Source organism: Palaemon carinicauda, chromosome 11 (assembly GCF_036898095.1).
Source record: "Palaemon carinicauda isolate YSFRI2023 chromosome 11, ASM3689809v2, whole genome shotgun sequence".
NCBI classification, from domain to species: Eukaryota; Metazoa; Arthropoda; class Malacostraca; order Decapoda; family Palaemonidae; genus Palaemon; species Palaemon carinicauda.
Genome location: NC_090735.1, coordinates 153256489 through 153276488, shown reverse-complemented (window position 1 = coordinate 153276488; position 20000 = coordinate 153256489). Strand labels below are relative to the sequence as shown.

The 20000-nt window shown below is 39.3% G+C and overlaps 1 protein-coding gene across 1 annotated transcript in view; it reads right to left on the bottom strand.

The window, feature by feature from the left end:
* Nucleotides 1-15190: 15190 nt before the first annotated feature.
* Nucleotides 15191-20000, bottom strand: part of LOC137649534 (uncharacterized) — a 13234-nt gene continuing 8424 nt past the window's right edge. The window contains exons 2-3 of the mRNA XM_068382519.1: nucleotides 15718-15888; nucleotides 15191-15475 (exon numbers count right to left, since the gene is read on the bottom strand). Of these exons, the coding sequence (XP_068238620.1) occupies nucleotides 15191-15475; nucleotides 15718-15888 (456 nt within the window). The remainder of the gene's footprint in view (nucleotides 15476-15717; nucleotides 15889-20000) is intronic.

Sequence of the window (20000 nt, the reverse complement as noted above, 5' to 3'; positions counted from 1 at the left end):
GCACCCTGACAGAGATTTCATCTCGCAGGGGCAATTGGCAAGAAACAAATTCGGGAAAGAAAAAGGGGGAGCTGCTCCCAAGGCTCCTTATCTCCCGTTTCGTAAGCGTGCCTGGCGCCAATCCTGGCGCTATCTGCATTCCTTTTTGCGTAGCTTAACAACTCGGTGTTTTTTCCTGTGTTTCTCGCAAATCTTGGATTTATTCTGCTTTTCATGGCTTCTCCGTCTTCGTCGGCCTCTGATAAGTTGAGTACCATGTCTTTTATGTATAAATGTAGGCTCTTGGTAAATTTTTGAGTGATTAATAGGATTAATCTTTGTTACAAGAGCCGTAGCCTACCGGAGGCGTCATGGACGCTGTCGCTCGCTAGGTATAAGTTTAGTTAGTCAGAGCGACATTCCCGGTTGTTTTGCTTTAATAAATTTTAGCTATTTAGCATTACATAGGATTTCATTTCCTGCTTAGTATTATTTTGGCGAAGTATTCGCCATTCTGGCCTACGCTAGGCCATGTAGCCTAGTCGTTTGGTCCTAGTACTTCATGCATGATTTTGGTTTTTCCGAGTGTATTAAAATTTTATTGAAGCTTTAGGCTATGTTTTATACATTTAAGATTGTGTGGAATATTTCCAAGATAGTATACGAGTGAGTTTCGGTGATTTAGGTAATCGATTCTCTTGGTGCCTAGGCTAAGTTGCTTATGGAGCCTTAGTTTACTTTCTCATACTCCCCGGTTGCTTTCTTTTCTTCGGAGAAGGTATGCAATCCCTTCCCCTCTGTTTAAGCCTTGGGCTTATCCCTAAGTTGTTTTTTCCGAATTAATTTTCGATAAAACTATACTGGGGTGTTACTGTACCTTCCTGTTCCAGTAAGTCTGGTTCAAGAGGGACAGAACAACAGAGTTTTTTAGTCTGAGTCTGTGTTTGTCTGGCTTGGGGTAGAGTCTCCCTCGCTGGCCTGACACAGACAAAGGTGGCTTAGCCTCCTTAGGTCACTACCGAAGGTTTCTGTGGATATGATTCCTTCTTTTGTGATCTACCAGACTAGTCCTTGTTGCTGTTCTCGGGGGAGGATAAGTTTCTTTCCCTGGGAGTAGCAACACCTTCCTTGCTTTGGTGCTCTGGGAGCTGGCAAGTATTGCTGGCCTTCCCCCTTGGGTCTCTCTTAGGCTGAGATAAGTTACTTGGCTACGGGTGATCCGTCACTAAAAGCAAGGTTGGTAGGACCCTCTTTTGTCCCTTCCCCCTCTATCTCCGTAATGGCCTAGCCATTAGAGTACTGTACGTCGTTCTACATCTGGACCTAGAATAGGTTAGGATGTGGAATTGACTCAGCACCTTGCCGGCCGGCAGAGCTGCCGGCCGGCAAGGGTCTTATATTTTGAGTGCTGCCCGGACCTCCCTTGGTCCCTCTTCCATGCCCGCCTGTAGAGCCAGACGGCATTGGTCAGGAAGCCTGAATTAGATTCTCCCCTTCCTTATATGCACTCTTTCGGATTGCCGGGCTTGGAGGTAGTGTACACTCTTATCCCGGCATCCATCCTATTTTTCTTCTAGTGCTGTACCTGACCCGGCTGCCGGCCTATGAGGCCGGCAGCCGGGCGGGTGTAGTCCTCTGGTTCTTTTGCTGCCGGCTGGCATCGGTCCTCTACCTTTGCCGGCCGGCTAATGTCAGCCCTTGTCTGCCAGTCACCAAGAGTGTGGCCGGCAGCTGGGTACTACCTTGTGTAGTTGCCGGCCGGCAGCCATTACCGGCCGGCATTGGCTGTTGCCGGCCGGCACATGCATTTGAACCAGAGTTCTGCCGCCTTATAGCTGTTAAGTAGTATACTTTAAAGCTAGTTATGGTGTGTGCCGGCCGGCAAGTGCCGGCCGGCACGTATCCTCCTATACTGTACTAGTATTCTTCAGTATAACATATACAGTAAGAAGAAAACTATAGTATGGGTTTTGGTACAGCACTGTGTGTTCTAACACTTTTGTGATTTCTTGCACAATCCTTTGCTGTTGCCCTACAGATAGGAAAGTGAGTTCTTTCCTGTCTATTATCCAGGATTTTAAAATCATTGCTTAGGTGTGAGCTTCACCTGTTTCCTCTGGAAACTTTGCATTGGTTACTCTAGAAGAGATTAACCATTTGATTTTATTATCTGGAAGGCTGCAACAATGGGTTGTGAGGGAAACTCAAGTGTGTGTCTTTCCTTTATGAATTGTTATGCTATACTATGCATATCCAGTGATACATAGTTCACTTGATACTCATGGAAATTTCTTCTCTTTACAGGAGGACCCTCCGAAGTGCGGAAATGTTTTCTTCAACGTCCGCAGCAAGAACCTCTGCGGACATGAGTTTTGTAGGAGACACGCAGCATGCACTGTCTCCAAGGATGATCTCCAGTATTGGGACTCTCAGGTATGTACTGTGTGCAGTAACCTGATTATTGAGGCCTTTGATTCCCCTAGGACGGCGGAATCAAGGGATATAGCAAGGGAGAAGCTTCGTACCTGGGTAAGGGGCTTCCAAAAGAACACCTCTGGCCCTTATCTTCCAAGTGAGAAGTTGAGGGCGTATCTTTTCCCTAAGGCATCAGCTGATGCAGTGATTCCCCAGCCTCAAGAGGAGATCCCCCAAAGTCAGATCCAGGTGGATGCTGAAGTCGCGGTCGCGATGCAAGACATCCAGTTAGATGACAGGATGTCTGACGTGGACGAGCGTTTGGAAGAAGACCTCCTGGCAGAGGGCCAGGATGAAGTTCAAGCCCCGGACGTCGTAGAGGAAGAGGTCGACGAGGTGTCGGCTACTCCGGTTCAGATTCCGGAGCCTATTCCCTCAACATCGGCCGGTCTCCCAGTAGAGCTGGGACAGGCCCTCTCTTCGATTGTTGGAATGATCCAACAAATGCAAAAGAAGAATCAGGAGAAGGCGGCTGCTATGGAACTGCGGATGCAGTGCCTTGCAGAATCACGTGGGCCCCAGAAAAGGCTCAATGTGAAAGACGTTCCCTTTTGCTCAGTTGCTAACCCATGGAGGTATGCTGAGCACATGCCGATGACGACTGGAAAGATCGTCATCTCGGATAAGCTGGTTTCAGTTCCCCTAGAGGAGGTGGAATTCTGGCCCAGCAAGGCATCATATCCGGACTGTTATGTCCGGCTGAGAAAGGAACCAGCTTCAAAGGAGGAGACAGAGCCGAAGGAGGTCATTGTGATGGACCATGCTAAGGCTCAAGCTCTACTTTCATCCTCGATGAAGGAGAGGGGCTTCTCTAACTCGAAGGTAGCTGCATTGAGCAAGAAGCTCCCTTCCTTTGTGTCCTCTCCTGCTAGAGCCTTCCCCTTTTTACAGAAAGGGTTTGCGGCTGTCCTAAAAGCAGTCGAGGCCGGCAAGCCTTGCCCCTCCCTGGAGGAGTGTAAACCCTTGTCGCTGGCCCTGCCTATGGACCACAAAGACTGGAAGGACGTCCATCTGACGTTCTCTGTGGGAAAGTTGGAGGCTGATATTGCCGGACGGCAATTCGGCGAGGACCTCCCCAAGCTGTCTGACTTTCTTTTGCGAAGAGAGTTCGAGACAAAAGAAAGACTGGCTGCCTCAATGTCTCTTCAGACTACTCTTGAGACGATGGCAAGTGACCCCAAGGTCCATGAAATGTTCATGGTGGTGGCTAAGACTCACCTGGCCACGGTGACGAAGGACCTTTATGGCTTTGTCAAGGGGAGGAGAGCTTGTAGAGAGTTCGTGTTCACCGGGGCTACGGTGAGGCACGAGCCAAGGAAATTAATCTCCTCCAACATTTGGGGAAAAGACCTTTTCCCTACCGATGTGGTCAAAGAAGTTGTTGATAAGGCCGTCGTGGAGAATAGAAACCTTCTCCAGAAGTGGGGCCTGGCTATCAAAAGAAAGTCTTCCCCGGAGGAGGGTCCTCAAGCAGAGAGGAAGACTATGAGGACTAGGCTACCATCTCGGCCAGCCAAGCCCTCTAGACAGCAACAGCAACTGCAATTGCCATTGCCTCCAGTGCCCCAGATGGTGGCACAAACCCCGACCACTTTTCAGTGGGTACCCCAGGCTGTGTCGACTCAGTCCACGGCATTCACCCCAACGTTCGAAGGACAGTCTTCTTCCTTTCGAGCAAAGCCTAGAGGAGCAGCCAGAGGCTCGTCCCTCAAGGTGAAGGGGATTCAGGGGTGGTCGTGGTCAGGGAGGCAAGACCTCAGGATGGCAGTCCAAGTGAAATGATACGGGTAGGAGGGAGACTGCTGAAATTTTGGGATCGATGGACCTTCGATCCCTGGGCCCACAGCCTACTCAAGAATGGACTGGGCTGGAGCTGGTACAGCACTCCAACCCCGTGCCTTCGGTTTTTCCAACACTCCTCCCCCGTTCTGGAGGAGTACGTTCAAGAACTGTTGGAGAAAAAAGTGATCCGAAAGGTGAAGTCCATCAAATTCCAAGGGAGGCTGTTTTGTGTTCCCAAGAAAGACTCGGAATAGCTCAGAGTCATTCTGGACTTGTCGCCACTCAACAAGTTCATAGTGAATTGCAAATTCAAAATGCTAACACTGCAACACATAAGGACCTTACTGCCCAAGAGGGTATACTCAGTCTCTATAGACTTGTCAGACGCCTATTGGTACATTCCAATCAGCCGTCGACTCTCCCCCTACTTAGGGTTCAGGCTACAACGGAGACTATACGCCTTCAGAGCCATGCCATTCGGGCTAAACATAGCCCCAAGGATTTTCACGAAGCTTGCGAGCGCAGCTCTCAAACAATTACGCCTAAAGGGAATTCAGGTAGTAGCCTACCTGGACGACTGGCTGGTGTGGGCAGCATCCGAGACAGAATGCTTGCAAGCTTCCAGTCAAGTGATCCAGTTCCTAGAGTACCTAGGCTTCAAGATCAACAGAAAAAAGTCTCGACTTTCTCCATCTCAAAAGTTCCAGTGGCTGGGAATCCACTGGGACCTTTTGTCACACCGTTTCTCCATCCCGGCGAAGAAAAGGAAGGAGATAGCGGGTTCTGTCAAGAGACTTCTAGATTCCGAAAGGATATCAAGACGCGAACAGGAGAGGGTACTAGGCTCTCTCCAGTTTGCTTCGGTGACAGACCCAGTGCTAAGAGCACAGCTAAAGGATACAACCGGAGTTTGGAGAAGGTATGCATCAAACGCGCGAAGATATCTGAGAAGATCAGTGCCGCCTCGGCTACGTACTCTTCTCAGGCCTTGGTCCCAAGCCAGACATCTAAAGAAGTCGGTTCTTCTTCAGCCACCTCCCCCGTCGATGACGAATCACTCAGACGCCTCAAAGGAGGGATGGGGAGGTCACTCTCATCGGAAAAAAGTCCAGGGGACTTGGTCCAAGCTATTCAGGACTTTTCACATAAACTTTCTAGAAGCTATGGCAGTGCTCCTTACCTTAAAGAAAGTCTCCCCGCATCACTCGATCCACATAAGATTGGTGATGGACAGCGAGGTAGTTGTGAGATGCTTGAATCGACAAGGGTCGAGGTCACCACCTCTCAACCAGGTGATGTTGGCCATTTTCCGATTGGCGGAAAAGAAGAAGTGGTACCTGTCGGCAGTTCACCTTCAAGGAGTCTGCAACGTGACAGCGGACGTTTTATCCAGGTTCACACCGATAGAGTCGGAATGGTCCTTAGACGCAGGATCATTCTCCTTCATTCTGAATCAAGTCCCAGAACTGCAGATAGACCTCTTTGCGACGAAAGACAACAAGAAGTTGCCCCTGTACATGTCCCCGTACGAGTACCCCTTAGCGGAAGCAGTGGACGTGATGTCCCTCAACTGGAACAGAGGGTCCAGGATTTATCTGTTCCCCCCTCACAACCTTCTGTTGATGGTCCTCAACAAACTGAGATCCTTCAAGGGGGTAGCGGCAATAGTAGCCCAAAAGTGGCCGAACAGCGTGTGGTTCCCCTTGGCGTTGGAACTACAGCTGAAGTTTGTGCCGCTACCACATCCAGTTCTGACCCAGCGAGTCCAGAAGTCGACTGTCTGCGCTTCATTACAGAAAACCCGGACCCTGCAGCTCATGATTTTCTCTCCCTTGTGGTGAGAAAGCGTTTCGGGATTTCGAAAGCCAGCATAGACTTCCTAGAGGAATATAAGTGCAAATCTACTATAAGGCAATATGAGTCATCTTGGAGAAAATGGGTGGCCTTTGTCAAGGCGAAGAGTCCGTAGGAGATCTCGACAGACTTCTGCTTATCTTTCTTCATCCACCTCCATGGTCAAGGGTTGGCAGCTAACACGATTTCAGTGTGTAAGTCTGCTTTGACGAGACCCATTCTATTTGCCTTCCAGGTCGACCTAGGTAACGAGATCTTTAATAAAGTTCCGAAAACCTGCGCTAGGCTCAGACCTTCAGCACCTCCAAAGCCCATTTCATGGTCTTTAGACAAAGTTCTTCATTTCGCTTCTCTGTTGAGCAATGAAGAATGTGCGTTAAAGGATTTGACACAAAAAGTTATTTTCCTATTTACACTCGCGTCCGGGGCCAGGGTTAGTGAGATCGTAGCCCTCTCGAGAGAGGCAGGTCGTGTTCAGTTCCTGGATGGGGAGGAACTGAACCTGTTTCCGGATCTTACGTTTCTCGCCAAGAATGAGTTACCCACCAACAGGTGGGGTCCCTGGAGAATCTGCCCTCTGAAAGAAGATGCATCTCTATGTCCAGTAGAATGCCTAAAGGTCTATCTTCATAGAACTTCAGACTTCAAGGGTGGTCAACTATTCAGGGGAGAAACATCAGGCTTAAATTTATCTCTGAATCAACTCAGAGCGAAAATCACATATTTTATTCGCAGAGCGGATCCTGACAGTACACCCGCAGGTCACGATCCGAGGAAAGTTGCCTCATCCTCAAATTTCTTTAATTGTATGGTCTTTGAACATCTCCGTTCATACACTGTCTGGAAGTCTTCCAGAGTGTTCTTTCGCCACTATGCAAAGCAAGTAGAGGAACTAAAGAGATCTGTGGTAGCAGTGGGTCGTGTTGTTAACCCTACTGTTTAACTCTGCGAGGAACAGTGGTCTTAATTGGGACGATTAAGTCCAGGGTGAGTGTGTAGGTACATACTGTACTACAAACAAAATGAGGGCACCGAGTGCCCACATAGGCTGTTCCTTTTCCAAAGGTGAACCTAGCATAAGTGCAGACATGTGTGCCGAGCGTTTTTAACGCTAATGTGATTGATTTGTAATACAGACTTTTATGACTTGATACCTCGGTATCTTTAAAAAGTGGCATTTGATGTTTTTCCTTTCAGATAAACAAGTTCTGTTTACTATCATACTTATGCTTAAAGTTTTGGGTTATTCTCTTTATATATATATATATATATATATATATATATATATATATATATATATATATATATATATATATATATATATATATATATATATATATATATATATATTTATATATATATTTATATATATATATATATATATATATATATATATATATATATATATATATATATATATATAATTGTTGTTAACCTGTCTATTTATTGTTTGTCAATAAACTTGTTCTTGAGAACCTTGCGCATCTTTCACCACTGTCAATTTATTGGTATAATTGAGCATTTATTCTATGTACCTTATCTGGGATAATTCTAATAGAATTGTTCTTTTATGCAAGCTATGTTGCATTGGTTTATGATTCCCTTAACGGGAGGACTCCGTCCCATAAAGGGACGAGGGCAGTTTTACTAGTTTCTTCCTATGCGGATATAAACCTTTGTCCAATACAAGTATTGTGCGGATAACTGGTCGATATTTCATATTGACGCAGTGGTTCTTTACAAACTATGCTTTACTTAATATAGGGGGAGACCACTATATTAGCTTGCTTGGTAGTCATACATAGGTATATGTACTCTTCGAGACCTTCCCAGAGTCTAGTAGGACTCTTCCCTGTAGGGGGCAGGAAGCTCTAACATGGGTTATAGTTAGTTGAAAAGATGTATAACGGTAACATCTTAGGTCTCTAGGTCTAGTCGACCGGGAAAAATTACTTCCGGGGAGTACGGCACGTTCTGAGAATCCACAGATACAGTAATGCTCTGGTATACTTCCATCAGGATGACATGGCTTGATCCCAAAAAACGGATTTTGAGCGAAGCGAAAAATCTATTTTTGGGTGAGATGGCCATGTCGTCCTGATGGACCCACCCTTGCCTTTCTAAGAAAGGGCTGTAGGACACCCCCCCTACATACAGTATCTTTAGCACCTCGTGTACGCTACAAGGAATACAGATGGCGCCAGGATTGGCGCCAGGCACGCTTACGAAACGGGAGATAAGGAGCCTTGGGAGCGGCTCCCGCTTTTTCTTTCCCGAATTCGTTTCTTGCTAATTGCCCCTGCGAGACGAAATCTCTGCCAGGATGCAGATTGCCATGTGGCGTGTCAAGAATACGTCCTCTGATATGTCGCGATATCCCTTTCAGGAGGGATATTCGCTCCAGGAGTTAGAATTCTGGTACCTTAAGGTAAATTCTCTGGGAATATCGCCGTAGTTGTAATATACCCTAGGAAGCTACCCTATAGGAACTTCCATCAGGACGACATGGCCATCTCACCCAAAAATAGATTTTTCGGTTCGCTCAAAATCCGTTATATATATATATATATATATATATATATATATATATATATATATATATATATATATATATATATATATATATATATATATATATTTATATATATATTTATATTTATATACATATATATATATATATATATATATATATATATATATATATATATATATATATATATATATATATATATATATATATATACATATATATATATATATATATATATATATATATATATATATATATATATATATATATATATATATATATATATATATATATATATATATATATATATATATATATATATATATATATATATATATATTTACATATATATATTTATCATCATCTTTTCCTACCCCTACCGACCCAAAGGGCCTCAGTTGGATTTCAACTCTCGGCTCTTTCTTGAGCTTTTAAATCAATACTTCCCATTCATCCATTGCTACTTCACGCTTCATAATCCTCAGCCATGTAGGCTTGGGTCTTATAACTCTTCTCTAGCCTTGTAGAGCCCATTTGAAAGTTTGGTCAACTAATCTCTCTCAGGTAGTGCGAAGATCATGCTCAAACCTTTCAATTACGCCTCACCATGATATAATCCACATATGACACTTGAGTAATCTGTCATATAGTTTTATTAATAATCCTGTCCTTCTATTTAACTCCCAATATTATTAGGAGGGCTTTGTTCTTAAATCTACTAAAATATTTTGAGATTTTTTCATTATCATACCATTACTCAAGTCCATACAGTAACTCCGATCTAACTAAACTGATATTCTGTATAGCTTACTTTTCTATATGTTATTTTATTCGATATGGTTTCAAAATTTTACCTAACCTAGTCATTGTCTGATCTGCTTTTTTCAACCCTTCATTTAATACCTATCCTTAAGGCCCTGTATTAGAGATCATTGTTCCTAAATATTTTAATGATTCCATCTCATTCATCTTTTTTCCTCCCAATGATATTTCATCTTTCATTGCATATTCTGTTCGCATTATCTCTGTCTTTCTTCTATTTATCTTAGACCAACCTCATTTGATATTTCATGCTTTCTGGTAAGCAAGCTTTGTAAATCCTGTGGCATTATTCTAATAAGGTCAGCGTCATTAGCATACTCTAGGCTCTCATATATCCTGTTACCAATCCAGTCCAAACATTCTCGGCCATCCCCAACAACTCTATTTATTATAAAATCCATGAAAAGGGTAACCAGCATAGGTGATAGCACATTCCCTTGGAGTACTCCATTGTAATTGTTAACTGGCTACTTTCCTCTCAGTAAGGGTAGAAGAGACTCTTTAGCTATGATATGCTGCTCTTCTTGCAGAAAGACACTCCAAAATCAAACCATTGTTCTCTAGTGTTACATGCCCTCTGTACCATGGTCTTCCACTATATTGGGATAAAGTTCTCTTGCTTGAGAGTACCTCGGTCACACTATTCTATCTAATTCATCCCCCTCTTGTTTTGTTAAAGTTTTAATAGTTTATTTAGAAAATATTTAATTTAAGGTTGTTACTCTTCTTTTTCCTTGTTTCCTTTCCTCACTGGGCTATTTTTCTGTGGAAGCACCTGGACTTATAGCATCCTGCTTTTCCAACTAGGGTTGTAGCTTAGCAAGTAATAATAATGATAATAACTAATCAGCTAATGGAAAAATCAACAGAGTATGGTAAACCACTATGTATGGCATTTATAGACAACAAGAAAGCTTTTGATTCTGTTAAAACCTCAGTAGTAATGAAAGCCATTCGAAAACAGGGAATAGAAGAACCTCACGTTAGAAAAGTTAAAAATATCTATCTAGAAGTACATCAATACTACAACTACCTAAAGATATTGACAAAAATCCGATTGAGGAAGGAGTTAAACAGGGAGATCTCATCTCTCCTAGATTATTCTAGGCATGCTTAGGTAAAAAAAAAAAAAAGGTTTTAAAAATTATAATAGGAAAATGTAAAAATTAATATTTATGAGGAATATATTTTCAACTTAAGATTTGCCGATGATATAATTGTGTTTAGTGAATCATAAGAGGAATTAGAAAACATGATTGAAGCTTTGAATAGAGAAGGCAGAAATGTAGGACTGAAAATGAGTATGAGTAAAACTAAAATAAAGTTCAATAAAAATACAGAGATAAAATTAGGATTACGGACGAACCTCTAGTGAATGTTAATGAAAATACGCACTTTGGGTAGGCAAAAAGTGTTTCCCCAGGACAAGAGACTGAAATTCAAAGAATGATTAAGAGCGTTTGGTAAACAAAAAGAGATTAGGATAAGTAAAATGACACTTTTTCTAAAAAGAAAAGTATCTAATGAGATTGTCCAACAATTATTAGCTTATGCCTCAGAAACTTGGAGCCGTCAAAAGCCATAAAACATAAACTATTAACCATTAAAAAAGTATGAGAAGTATAATGAGAGGAATAACACTAAGGCCCAGATAAAGAACAACATAGATACAGGAGCAAACTAAAGTAGAGGATATTCTAACAACATGCACGAAAAAGAAATGGACATGGGCACAGCATATAATAATCATTACACATAATATATGGACATTAGGAATAACAGAATGTGTCCCAAGATATTTCGAAAGAAGCCGGGGAGAGGAGAAAAAGACGATGGATTGATGAACTAAGAAAGTTTGCTGGTGTGGACTGGCACAGAGGGACCATAAATAGACGCAAGTTGAAGGATATGAAGGAGGCCTTTATCCTGCAGTGGATAGTAACGGCAGATTATTAGGAGGATGGTGATATTGTATATATATATATATAGATGTGTGTGCGTGTGTGTGGGTGGGTGTGCTTGTGTGTGTCTATTTGTATATCTGTTTGCAGTAATGAATATCACTAAAATTCTTGGATATCTATTCTTGTATACTTCTGTTTAAATTGTCAATTATTTGTTTAACCCTGGATAGGTACGGTCCTCGGACACCCCTTTAAGGGTATACTCGGACGCGAACGACCCCGACGCCAAAAAAAATTCTTGAAAAATCAGTTTTTGCAGTAACCTCCTTTTTTCTTTTGCCAAAAAAAACTTCAATGAATGCTTAAAACAACTGTAAAGAAAAATACTACTCATCTGCAGAAAAACTATTTATTATAAATATTTTAAAAAATTAAGTAGAAAAAAAAAAAGACCTGACATAAAAATTCATAAAAAAAAAGTTTATACATATATACACAAATCCTTTTAGGAATTGATTCTTGAATGTTTAGGACACATCTTGATGTATTTTGGATGAAGTCAGACCCATGGAGGTGAAGATCTGAAATGAGAAAAAAAGGGTAACTTTTTTGGCCAAAAAAAATTGTCCAAATTTCATGAATTTTTTTGGGTACCCAAATGAAATAGGAAGTGGCTAATTTTTTTAGGGAATAAACATATGTTATCCTAAAATAGAAATATGTAAAAAAATCTTCATTATTTTGTAAATTACATTTATATCAGGGGCCATATCTAAAGGTAATTTTTTGAGTACTTGGAAATTTCGTAAAAAAATACATATATTTAATATATAATATGATATTTATGCAGGTAAAATTATACCAAAATATCACAAATTCTATAGGGAACAAGAATATATATAGATAGGGCAGCTTACGCTTCGGATATGTCCACAAAATGGCCGCCAACCACACTGACTCAGACTCCCTAATCTGCCACTTGAAATGTAGGAAGGGTATGTCAATTTCAAGGTGTTATTTACTATTCTAATTATTATTGGATATGCATAAAAATTGTATGGTGGGTTGCTGGATAATTGTCGATTATTTTACGACTATAAAATTAAAATTCTGACCCAAAAAATTTTTTTTGAAGGGAAATAAAATCGAAAAAAAAAATGTAAAACAATATTTTAGCTAAAAAAATTTGATGATATTCAATCAAAAAAAAAGTAAACAAAATTTTCCGACAAATAAACATCTAGAGGAATCATTACTCTGTGATAGTTCCTTAGTACGTAGTAATTTTGAAAGAATTGGGAAAAAACGAAAAAATGGCAATCACCGGAAAATCGAACACATACCTATATATACGCCATATCTGGCTAAAAAAAAGATAGGCATGGGTAGCCAGATCATCTAGAAACACTTTCCAACACTATAAAAATATAAGTTTTGCGACACTACTTGCCAATTCCTTACGGTAACATGACTAAGCAAAAAAATGCAAAACAAATAAAAAGGGGCACTCGTGGAAAAATGGCCATTCTAATATACGGCATTTCAGAAGAAAAAAAATTTCAGCCACGTGCTAGGCAAACCATCAAGGCATATTTTCCGACAAATAAACATATAAATGAAATATTACTCTGTGATAGTTCCTTAGTACGTAGTAATTTTGAAAGAAATGGGAAAAAACGAAAAAATGGCAATCACAGGAAAATCGAACACATACTTATATATACGCCATATCTGGCTAAAAAAAAATAGGCATGGGTAGCCAGATCATCTAGAAACACTTTCCAACACTATAAAAATATAAGTTTTGCGACACTACTTGCCAATTCCTTACGGTAACATGACTAAGCAAAAAAATGCAAAACAAATAAAAAGGGGCACTCGCGGAAAAATGCCCAACATTCTAATATACGGCATCTCAGATAAAAAAAAAAGACATGCACGTGTTAGCCCAACCATCAAGGCACACTTTCTAACACATAAACATGAAAAAAAATCAATAATATACGGCAATTCCTTACTACGTAGTAAATTTTTACAAATATTGAAAAAAAAACAGAAATTGGCAACCGCAGTTAAATACCCAATATACCAATAACTACGTCGTATCTGACAAAAACAAAATCACGCATGGGTAGCCAGATCATCTAGACACACTTTCCAACATTAAAAAAGCAAAAGTTTTACGACACTATTTCGCAATATCTTACGGAAAAATGACTTGGCAAAAAAATTAAAAAAAATTAAAAAGGGACACTCGCGGTAAAATGCCCGACATTCTAATATACGACATCTCAGATAAAAAAAAAGACATGCACGTGTTAGCCCAACCATCAAGGCACACTTTCTAACACATAAACATGAAAAAAAAATGAATAATATACGGCAATTCCTTACTACGTAGTAATTTTTACAAATATTGAAAAAAAAACAGAAATTGGTAACCGCAGTTAAATACCCAATATACCAATAACTACGTCGTATCTGACAAAAACAAAGTCATGCATGGGTAGCCAGATCATCTAGACACACTTTCCAACACTAAACAAGCAAAAGTTTTGCGACACTATTTGGCAATATCTTACGGAAAAATGACTTGGCAAAAAAATTAAAAAAAATGAAAAAGGGGCACTCGCGGTAAAATGGTCCTCGTGGTGATGAACGACATTTTAACTAAAAAAAAAACATGCACATGGTAGCCAAACAATCCACCAAGACTTTCCACAACTGATAACCTATACAAGTTGCACCATTCTACGACAATTTCATAATACGTAATAACTTTGATAATTATGCAAACTACCTCAGAAGGGTAAACTCGGACGCGAACGACCCCGACGCGTCTCAGAAATCGGGGAAGGAGTACAGCTACAGCAATGCACATCTGGACACTACTAGAGCGTGTAGGGGAGACACCTCCTGCAGGTCGATCACCCACAAATTCAGTCACAGGGGTGAGTCACGTGAGAAAAACCTGTTTTTTTTTGACGCTCGGGGTCGCAAACGACCCACCGTACCTATCCAGGGTTAATACCAATCACGAAATTTTATGTAAATATTATACTTGATTTATACCGGATGATTTGAAAAAACAAAAACTCCAGTGTTGGGCTTTCACTCTAAATCACCCTATCCAAACTTTCAAATTAGAAGAGGAAGAAGAAAATTATGTTTTTAAGATATTTCCAAAAAATTAGTAAAAAGATATTAATGGAAGATTAGGTACTGAATGGATATCAAACAGATATTTTACAATGACACTGTTAAGCGTTCTCTTCTTTCCCACCGTTGTGTCTACATTAAGTGGTCGTTTGCCTGATGCACCCTTTCTGATATATTTTATCGAAGGTCTCCTCTTCCAACAAACCTCTTCTCTTTATATCATCTTTCACCTTATCTCGCCATCTAATTCTCTTTCTCTCTGAGGATATTCCCCTAACAGGTTCCTCTAAAGCCCTCATCACTCTCCCATTTCTTGAATCCCCAACACCTGCCAACACCATCTCAGTCGTGACACTCCTATCATCTCTCTAATCTTAACTACGCCTGCCGTTCTTCTTTAACATTTTACAACCTTTTCAAGCAATGATATTCCCATAATCCAACTCAGCATTCTCCTCTGTTCTCTCAAGCTTTGCTACCTCTTTTTGTCTTGAAGCCCAGTTTCATGATCCATATATTATACTGGTCTTATAACTGTGCTATAGATCTTGACTTTAACTTTGGTATATATCTTCTTATCACATACCAACCCCGCTACCTCCTCCACTTTCCCCATGCTGCTTTTATCCTATTCTTAACCTCAGCCTCACACCCTTCCTCCTGATTTATAGTAGATCCCAAGTATCTAAACTTCCATATGTTTTATAACTTCTCTACTTTCATGTATGACTATTTTGTCCCTACCGTCCTTAATGATCACCATAGCTTCGGGCTCCTCCACATTTACCCTCAAGCCATCTACTTCCAGAGTCTCTTGCAACTCTACCACCCTTCTCTGTAACTCTTCCTCATTTTCAGCAGTAGTCATCAAATCCTCTGCATATAGGAACTCCCACAGCTCTTCATTTCTGATCCCTTCACTTAACACATCCAGGAACAAAACAAATAAAAGCGGTCTTAATGCTGACCCCTGGTGTAATACAACACTAATTTCTACGATTTTTATTTCTCCAACAGCTGTTATTACTTTTGCCCTTGTTCTTTTGTATATCATCTCGACGATTCTATCTAACTTATCCAGAACTTTCCTCCTCTTCAAGCACCAAAACATCACTTCTCGTGGTATTCTTGTCATACGCCTTCTCTAAATCTACAAAAGAACAGAATAGTTTCTTGTTTCCCTATAGTCTTTTTTTCTTGTAACTGCCTTACTAAAATGATGGCATCCACAGTCCCTCTCTCCTTCATGAATCCATACTGATGTTTGCCAATGTTTATAATATTTCTTAATCTCTCATCTAGTACCATCTCATCTAAAACTTCCAATCCGTACTCTGTTAGTTTAATTCCCTTGTAGTTACTGCGTTCCATTACATCACCTTCCTACTTGAATATACATACAATTATACTTACCTGCCCATATAGCTCTCATTTCAGCATCTATTCGTCTACCCTTGTAATAAGTTTCTTGACTATGTAATTTTGAAACTTTTCCCTTGTTAAGCATTCTAGAGAAAGAAAATTATAACTAACATCTCCCATAAAATATATATACAAGAAATGCATTAGAGGATAAAAATGTATAAGTATTTGTTTCTTTTATGTGTTCATAAAGATTCGTGGAATCCGCTTAAAGACCACTTCAATAAAACTACATAAAATATAAGTAGGTATAGATACCTTGTTAGATTAGGGTTTTTTTTTCCTCTGAAGCTTTGAATAGGATTTGTTTCTCAAATTTTGGCAACATAGACCGATGATAATGTTAAAAATCATTATGAAGTAGGAATTAGGATGTTGGACACAAAGGTAGAAGAAAGGAACCTTGAATTGAGGTAAAGTAAAAGGATGTAAAGCAAGATCAGTTAGACTCAGAAGAAGCACTGCAGACACCTTCATGTATTGCCTATAGTGCACCTCATGAAGTGAAATTACGTCACTACTAAACCTACAATGGTAACCTACCCCCAACCACCAATCCTCTCCTGCGGAGGGAATTTGACATTTGCTTCTATATTCAAGATATTACAAAACCCTGAAAAAAAGTTTTTACTGCTCTTGCACGCGAACCATAAATCAATCTGTTCTTTTTCTGTTGTTCCGTTGTAGTGTCTAATATCCCCTTGTTCTGTAAGAGATCCCTTTGACTTTTCAGTCTTTACCCTTGTCGAGATGATTGATTCGAACGTTTGTTTTATTCAGTGGTATTTACACCATAAACAGCTTTATTAAATCTATCATGATTAATCAACAAAGTAAGAAAAAACTCTACTTGGAAAATTATGGAAATTAAATCACTTAATAATACTCTGTAGGGTATCAAACTAAAAAGTTCATTACCTTCTTAAAACTTTTTGTATATGAATTGACTCAGGGATTATAATTTTTGTAACAACATTTCCATTATTTGAAAGAGGTATGAGTATTTTTCGTAGATCTCAGAGACGAATTGTTTTTTTTTTTTTTTTTTTTTTTTAACGTTAGGTGTGTCCTATACATTCTTCTATATTGATATAAGTATAAAAATTAGATTAAAAAAGCGATTGGATATATATACATACTTAAATAAAAAAGATAAATAAATATAAATATAAATACGGAAACTTACAAAAAAGCTAAGACCAAAATAATATACATGAAATATAGATAATGATGAATAGATAGATAAAGTATATTTCAAATGAATCAAGAAATAAATAAATGCATAAAAAAGCAAATACATACTCCTCCTAAATCCCTCCAATCATAACCCAGGGATAAGTAAGTCGAGAGGGAAATATCTTCTGGATGTGATGAGGATTTTAGAAGTAGAAAAGAGCATCATGTCGGGAGCTTTCCTTATCGGTCTCCAGAGACTTTGTCCGACAATAAGAGATTCCTAAAATTGGGCTGTTTTCTTTGTTTGTTGACCTGGGCTGTCTATGTAACTTGCGTTGATCATAATATTATCAAATGTACGATTAAAACTTTGATTCTATTCGTGGTTATTCTGTTTTTTAAGTTTTAATAGATCAGTCAAACGCCCTGACTTACCGAACAACTGCCTTCATTCAGCAGTATCCCATTGCATGCAGTGTGCCTGTCTGTAAGGTAATTATATTTTGTTGTTCTGGTAAATATTTCATAACAGATTGATAACTTCTATCAATTTATGACTGAAAGCACGTATTGTCTTTTCTATTTAAGAATTGGATATTATAGGGAGCCAATGTAACTTTTTTTATTTCTTTAATAACTTAAATGACCTTTCAATATTTTCTCGGAAGGTTTTCAGACTCATAGTCAGAAGAGGCCAAATGCAGCTTTATTTCTTACAATCTCTGTCTCTCTGTCTCTCTCTCTCTCTCTCTCTCTCTCTCTCTCTCTCTCTCTCTCTCTCTCTCTCTCTCTCTCTCTCTCTCTCTCTCTCTCTCTCTCTCTCTCTCTCTCTCTCATTAAAAAACATTTTGTTTTTGAGAGCTTATTTCCTCCTTCAACTAAGGATGATTTGATATTTATTTTGTACTAACCAAACGTAGCTTAGTTACATTGAACTATAAATAGTCATACAATATCTTTCGGCAAAAATAGTCTTTTAATTCATATGATTCTATGAGGTTGTACATCAATCACAATAATTTAATCTCACAAACCACCAAGGGTTTTAGAATAAGTAGGGGTAAATTCCATCCATATATGAATGAACTTTTGATACCAAATGTAAACACAAAATCATCTCGTTTTAACAAGTAACCTATTTCGTTGTTATGGTTTATTATTTCACGAATAATCCATGGAAGGCAATACTAATGCTAAAAACAAACTTTGATACCTCTGTGGCAGGATACAATCAAAAGCAATCCCCACACCCTTGATCACTTTAACAGACAATTGTCTCCTCAACACAAACTTTCCCCTTACGTTAACATAAACTGTAATCTTAGACTAAAAGGAAACAAAAACAAAACATAACCTTGAAAATATATTTCTTACAAACTAAACCAATCACTTAATAAAAAAAAAAAACTTTCATATAAAAAAGATATCAATCACTAAACCTTAATACTAAGCACAGACAAACAAATCACCATAACCTAAATCTCCAGAAAAAAAATATACTGTAGATACATGTGTGAGCACGGACACCGTCATCAATACTTAAAAAAAACCTTCATAGAACCCGACACCGACACAGTTCACAATCAGTACCAAAAGCTACTTAATACTAAATTAATAATCACAGCCAAGTTTGGATAGATATACAGTATGTATGATTGCGTGTGGACACCGGCGTCCATACAAGGCCCAACAGACCTTCACAGCCACCTACCACAACTTAGTGGCAAGCAGTAGAACCTGAGTCAAACTATTCCGCACACTCACTTCCTATACCGTGGCCAGTTAATCATAGTCATCATCATCATCGTAATATTTATCATCAATAATCAAACGGAAACTCCTTTAGATGGGCTTGGTCATTATGGCATCAATATCAAGAAAATCGTTCAGAGCAAGCAAATCATAATCATAATCATAGTCCAGGTCTGCCACAATTGGCCAATAATCACAAGAGATAACCTCCCAAAGGAGGAATTACGGCTTTAGAAATCAATAATCACTTCCACACTGGTAGAATAATAATAATCCATCATTCAAGGCACACAACTGCAGTCATATCAAAATAATCATTTGCCCAAGACATGCACCACTGTCTTAACCTAGTTAAAAACATAAAAAATCTCAGTTATACCAACAGTCTTTCTCAAAACAAATAATCAATACACTAACTACCTCTCGCTCGCTGACACACATGCACACACACACTATCTCTCTCTCTCTCTCTCTCTCTCTCTCTCTCTCTCTCTCTCTCTCTCTCTCTCTCTCTCTCTCTCTCTCTCTCTCTCTCTCTCTCTGGATTTGGCAAACAACAAAAATAAATCAAAATAAAACAAAAATCAATCCTCCGCAACTTTATTAAAATCTTTTATCATCTTTTGCAATTTCTCCCATAATTCACTGAATAGAACTAAGCCATCTAAAAATTTCAAGTTGTTAAATTATTCCCCATTAATTTTTATTCTTACATTTGCCCAATAAAAGTATTTGTAAACTACCAGGAATCCTATGAATAATTTAGAAGAGGTGGGATCTCCTTGCCTTACTCACTTCTTTATTAGAATTTTCTCACTTTCTTTATGCAGTTGTGGGATTGCTGTACTTCTTTGTCTTTTGAGAGCCTTTCATTGCTGATGAAGTTTTGGAGGAATCGAGAGATTTATCATAGTCTATAAATCCCATGCATAATGGTTTGTCATGGTCAGTTGATTTTTCCATTAGCGGGTTAATTACATGTATATGGCCACTTGTTGAATACCCATTTCTAAAGTCTACCTGCTCTCTTGGATGCTTGAAGTCTAGTTGTCTTTCTATTCGCCCTTATATGACCTCTGTAGATACTGTATAAATTACTGAGAGTATAATTATGAGGGTATAGTTTTTCATGACTTGTCTCTCTT